The following is a 5,484-nucleotide window of genomic DNA, read 5'->3' as shown; positions in this document are numbered from 1 at the left end:
TCTGGGATGAACCTCTTTATCACATGTTTTGACCACTACGTCTGCGTGAACCAATCCCTTAGCTACCCCACAAAAAGAACATCCACGATGGCAGTGATAATGATTGTCGCTGCTTGGGTGTTTTCGGTTATGCTTTGGGCTCCTGTTGTTCTCTTTTGGCAGTTTGCTGTTGGAGAAAGGACAGTTTGCGAGATTGAATGTTTTACACACTTCTCCTAAAATCCAGCTGTCACCTTTGGCACTGCCATAGCTAATTCCTACCTTACTGTTCTCATAATGATAATTCTGTACGTCCACATATATCATGCTAGCAAAAGCCGAATGAAGGATGTTATAAATATCCCTAAACCACACAAGCACCCTTCTTTCCCATATTTTGCAGAGGGGAAAATAATAAAGCTGGGAAAAAAATACGTCAAATGCGACTGATGCATTGCCTCAGGTCAAAATGCATACTGGTGAAATAACAATTTATAACCACAGCCAAGGAAAGGAGAATAACCTTTCCAATGATTCAACCTCCCTCAGCATAGCACACGAAATCAGGTGGAGCATGGAATTATTGGAGAGAGGACAAATGACATGGCCACATAACATTGCTTCCAAACATGTGGTAAATCTGGAAACGTTGTCGACAGTGACAATGCAGTAGAACACGTGGCTGGTGTCAGGGGCAAGAATAGAAATGGCAGAAATTTCCAAGCAGATTTTTGCAACCTAAACTTGAACAATTTGTCTGTCCCAACGAAGAAGGCAGCTGTACCTCGTGAGAAATACTCACTATTCGTTTAGCATTTATCATAAACTGGCTCCATACAATGTCATGGTGCTAATCAGCACCTTCTGTCCAATCTGTGTCCGGGGCACAGACTAGACATTTGGAAATTGGCTCTGTTACATCAACAGTACGGTCAACCCAGTCTGCTCTGCACTCTGTAATGTCAATTTTAAGAAAACCTCTTGTGCTAGTGCAAGAATATTTTTGCAACAATATACAAAAAGTGCAAGATTTTAATACTTTATCCATAACAATGATGGTGTTCACAAATTACGTATAATTGCTCACATTAGTCATGTATTAATTTTGCCGGTTATTATGTCAAATTAAAATCAATCAATATTGGAAGCATTTTTTTTTCATTTCTTTCCACTTCCATGTAAATTCCTAAAACAATGAAAAAAAATCATCATTATTGATATGTTAATGATTGAAATGGGATAATGAATGTTCAGAATAAAGTAAACAAGTTGTGCTACACAGATTCAGTGAGGAATGTTCACCTTTAAGACATCACACATGTTTCGATGTTACACATATTTTAAGCAGTTTCTTACAAAAATACAATGCGTATGGTACTTTTAGGTTTTGTATTCACTATTGCCACATTTTCTACCCTCAACCCTCTACTGGAGTGTCCAAGATGGCAGCTGATTCATTACAAGAAAAAAATACACTCGAGGCAAGAAACCACATTTCATTTCAAGCAGTAAGTATTTCCTGATAATCTTATACTAATTCCTATCATTTTACCTAAACTAATATCAATGCAACAAATTTATTCCTTTTTGGAGCTCTTGGAATTTTTGATACCCTTTGGTTTGATGCTTCGTCAGACAAAGTACTTGAATTGAATGGCCAAAATTGAACAACGCATCGGCATTCATTTACTACAGTGGTTCTGTACCTACCTCTGAGCCAAGAGTCATTTGTTCGAGTTCTATGGTCCAGAAATATGCAAAAAAAAAAAATCTTGAACCACGTTGGTTTGGAAAATATCGCAGAAAGCAGAGGAAGTGCCTCCCATCTGCAATTTTACTAATAAATGAATATTAGTAAATGTTCACCAGAAAATAATAAAATCACACATGCTTTCAAAGCCGCACACAATTTCTATAAAAACACAATTTCCATATTTTAATTTATGTAATCGAAATGTGCGGTCCATTTTCAAATACTCCCTCTGTTCTAAATGTTATCCATTACAACGAGGTTGTGATAACCTGTTTGTTCATTTTTACCAAAGCTAATTTGAACAGCTGCACTCTCAGTATCCCTGTGGAGATCATTCATAGTATAAATTGAAGACTCTGCATTGTAGAGATAACTTGACAATAGCGAAAGAACAGACCACATTGCAGAGAAAATTATGGAATTTTTTCATAGCATCAGCAAAATATACTACACCATTCTTGCTGTCATCGGTGTACCTGGTAAAGAACTACGACTATTGAAATTAAGTAAAACTGTGCGCTATATGGTTACTGGTTTTAGTCTGTGTCTAGCAAAGCTACGTGGTAATCTGAACGTGATTTCCCAGAAACAAGCAAGCTTTATGTTTATGTTCTCCTCCATAAAAGTGCTGAATTCCCTGTGTGGTCGAATCCCATCATCTCAACAGTTAACAGACATGATTGCAAGTCAGGGCGTAATTGAATTATATAGTCTTACTGCTTGGACGAATATTGAATTCAGCTGAATCAATAAGCAGTGCAGGCAACTTTACAAGGGAATATAATATTGTGAGTATTTTCAACAACGAGATTGTTCTGAGACTTGATAATTCCGTTCTTGGGAGTGTCGGCACCTGTAGATTGTATCTATTTAGGGTAATATTCGGAATTAAGCAAGCTGTTTCTATAATGAACACGTTGTTTCTGGTGTCAGATTACTTTTTCTCGATGACCCAATATTATTATGTGGCGATCAATTCAATTTCTTGTAGCTCATTGAAAATCTTTGCTTATAAGTGATTAATTGACAAATAATGATTGCAATGACATAGGAGCAGAAACGTGCCAATCTGGCAAACTAGGATGACTAATGTTTAATTCTTCTATCATGCTTCGTCTCATTCAAGTAACATCATCTCTATTTGTTTCCTCTCGTACTTTTAGTTTCTCCTTATCTGTGTTTGTAATGATTAGTGCAACAATATCTTTCCCTGTTACAAAACACATGTGAAAATAAATAATTTACTTGGTTCAACTCTGCCTTGCAGTTGCAAATTCTGCATCCTCAACCTTCCATCGAGAGTGGTTGTATTTTTTTCTTAATCATTGAATCCCTACAGCGTGGAAGCAAGACATTGGCGTTCTCACAGGCCATCTGAACAGAACCTCACTCAGGCCCATCCCGTTTTCGGATTATAAATCCGCATTTTCCATTACTAAGTCATCTGTCCTTCACATTTCTGGAATGTGGCAGGAAACTGGAGCACCTGGTGAAAACGCAAACAGAAACGGCGAGAACGTGCAAGTTCCACACAGACTGTGGCCCCCAAGGGTGGCATTGAACTCATGTCCCTGCCCCTTTGACGCAACAGTGCTAACCACTATTGCATTTTAGGGAAAAGTGACTTAAATTGGTCTCCCCTCATGGTTTAAATTTCTATCGATATTGTCGAAAGAAAAGTAATGTTAAAGGCATCATTTTGTTACCACCCTAGGATTCTTATTCATCAGAGCATGCAGAATCGGCCAGGAAGTCCTTTCTCAATATTTAGGCATATCCACTTCTGGTATCGTCCTTCAATGCTCTTGTTAAAATATAGCGACAAAATACAGCATTCGGTACTTTAAGAGTGGTACAACTAAGTTGGAAATACTTTGATGATAACTTGCCTATTTTTCATTTTGTCCTTTTAAAAACAAGAAATGTTGTTTCGTTCTTCTTTCTGTTAGTTCGTACGGTATAGAACGTCAAATTTGTTTGAGGAAAGAAAGATCTCGTCCAAAACCTGAGTCTTGAAAATAAAAAGCGAAGGAAGTGTAGAGATTGATCATGATTTTATGGTGCATAAACAAAGAATGCAAATAAGTTGCACAATGATTGGAATGCAGCTGCAGGGGGAAAACGCTGCCCTATCTTTTAAAAAATGTATAATAACAGCAGAAAATTCATACCCGATTTCTCATGATATTGGCATACGTTCTGCGGAGACTGACACCCTCCACAGCACTGTTTGTTTTCTTTTCAGTGTGAAATGTACTTCGTGTGAAGATTTATTCCTGAAAGAAGAAAAGATTGTGTGTGATATGTTTAGCATCTAGCATACGCGAACAAAAAAAAAACAGGACAAACTGTCTTTTAAAAATTGTTTCTATCTTCTTATTTTCACAACAAATCTGTCTGTGGTGAAATCTTGCTTTAGCTACATGGATCCAGTCACAGATAAATATTTCATCAGCAACTACCATCTTATGTTTCGCCTTTCTATCTCTTGCAGTTAATTTAGTTGCAGTTTTAATCCTGTCCCGAGGAAAGTGTGGCCTTTCGAAATGCACGACGTACTACCTCGTTGCCATGGCAACTGTGGATCTATTTGTCATTATTACTGCTGTAATACTTGAGAAGATAAGGTATTATTATTTTTCAGGGTCATTTCTGGACTTCACTCCTGTGTGTAGTGTTAATTTCGTACTTTGTTATGTAGCCACAGACTGTTCTGTTTGGTTCACTGTCACTTTCTCCTTTGATCGATTTGTAGCCATCTGTTGCCAGAAGCTGAAAAGAAAATATTGCTCAGTGAGAACAGTCAATCTGGTTCTTGCAATAACCTGCATTTTGCTGTGCTTAAAAAACATCCCGTGGTACTTTACAATTGAACCAGAAGAGGTAATAGACAATATTCCTTTGTTTTGCCATGTAAAGCCAAGCTATTATACCGATCCAGGTTGGGTGGGGTACAATTGGCTTGATAAGGTGTTAACCCCTTTGCTCCCATATGTTTTTATTCTCTTATTCAATGCTCTTACAGTCAGACACATATTTGTGACAAGTCGAGTTCGTAAGGGGCTCAGGAGCCAAATGAAAGGTAAAAATCACAGTGACCCAGAGATAGAAAGTAGAAGAAAGTCAGCGATCTTACTTTTCACCATATCTGGCAGCTTCATAATCCTGTGGCTCTTATATGTTGTGGAATTCTTGTTGTATATCATTACTGGAATGCATCCGAAATACTACAATCATTCTTTATGTGTATTTGCACATATTGCAACTATGACTCTAAATTTAAACTGCTGTACAAACGCATTTATTTATGGGGTGACCCAGTCCATGTTCAGAGAGCAATTTAAAAGTGCTCTAAAACATCCTGTAACATCAATTATTCGAATAATTAATAAACACAGCGCCTGAGACACTTGCAAGGTCTCAATATATTTGTGTTGGGCACTGAGTCAACTGAGGACCAGCAAAAATGTCTCCAACTTTTCCTGGCTAAGTGTTGGCCAACTTCCGATTTCATTTTAAACCAGCTTCACCAATGTCGATGGGTAAGATAATTTCCGATCTGGGTTTGGGGGGTGAGATCAGTGTGATAGTGGAGAATGTTGTTTCGGGTGACAGGCGGATGAGTTGATATGTTATTGGAGGAATTACAATGATGGTTGCGTGGTCAGCATGTCAAGATGTCACCAGGGTGAAAGAAAGACAGAGATCATCTGGAATTATAACCCAGGTGGGAATTCGGTGGAGTAGGATAA

General features: G+C 37.9%; 1 protein-coding gene across 1 annotated transcript; it reads left to right on the top strand.

Annotated features, from left to right (window-relative positions):
- Positions 1–2,147: 2,147 nt before the first annotated feature.
- LOC148140666 (putative G protein-coupled receptor 139) lies at positions 2,148–5,137 on the top strand. The gene is made up of 2 exons (XM_087978987.1): positions 2,148–2,211; positions 4,227–5,137. The coding sequence occupies exons 1-2, from the start codon at positions 2,148–2,150 to the stop codon at positions 5,135–5,137; spliced, it is 975 nt and encodes a 324-aa protein (XP_087835113.1).
- The last annotated feature ends 347 nt before the right edge of the window (positions 5,138–5,484 follow it).

The sequence above is a fragment of the Chiloscyllium plagiosum genome, unplaced genomic scaffold (genome assembly GCF_037043375.1).
Source record: "Chiloscyllium plagiosum isolate Xiang-an unplaced genomic scaffold, Cpla_swu_hap1 HiC_scaffold_35, whole genome shotgun sequence".
In the NCBI taxonomy this organism is placed as follows: domain Eukaryota; kingdom Metazoa; phylum Chordata; class Chondrichthyes; order Orectolobiformes; family Hemiscylliidae; genus Chiloscyllium; species Chiloscyllium plagiosum.
The sequence above is the reverse complement of the archived record's forward strand: the minus strand, read 5'-3'. Positions and strand labels throughout refer to the sequence as shown.

Excerpts from the sequence above, each read along its gene's own strand:
- LOC148140666 (XM_087978987.1), top strand. The coding sequence starts at position 2,148 with ATGGAATTTTTTCATAGCATCAGCAAAATATACTACACCATTCTTGCT. Across the intron at positions 2,212-4,226 it reads TGCTGTCATCGGTGTACCTG|TTAATTTAGTTGCAGTTTTA; the intron begins GTAAAGAACTAC and ends TATCTCTTGCAG.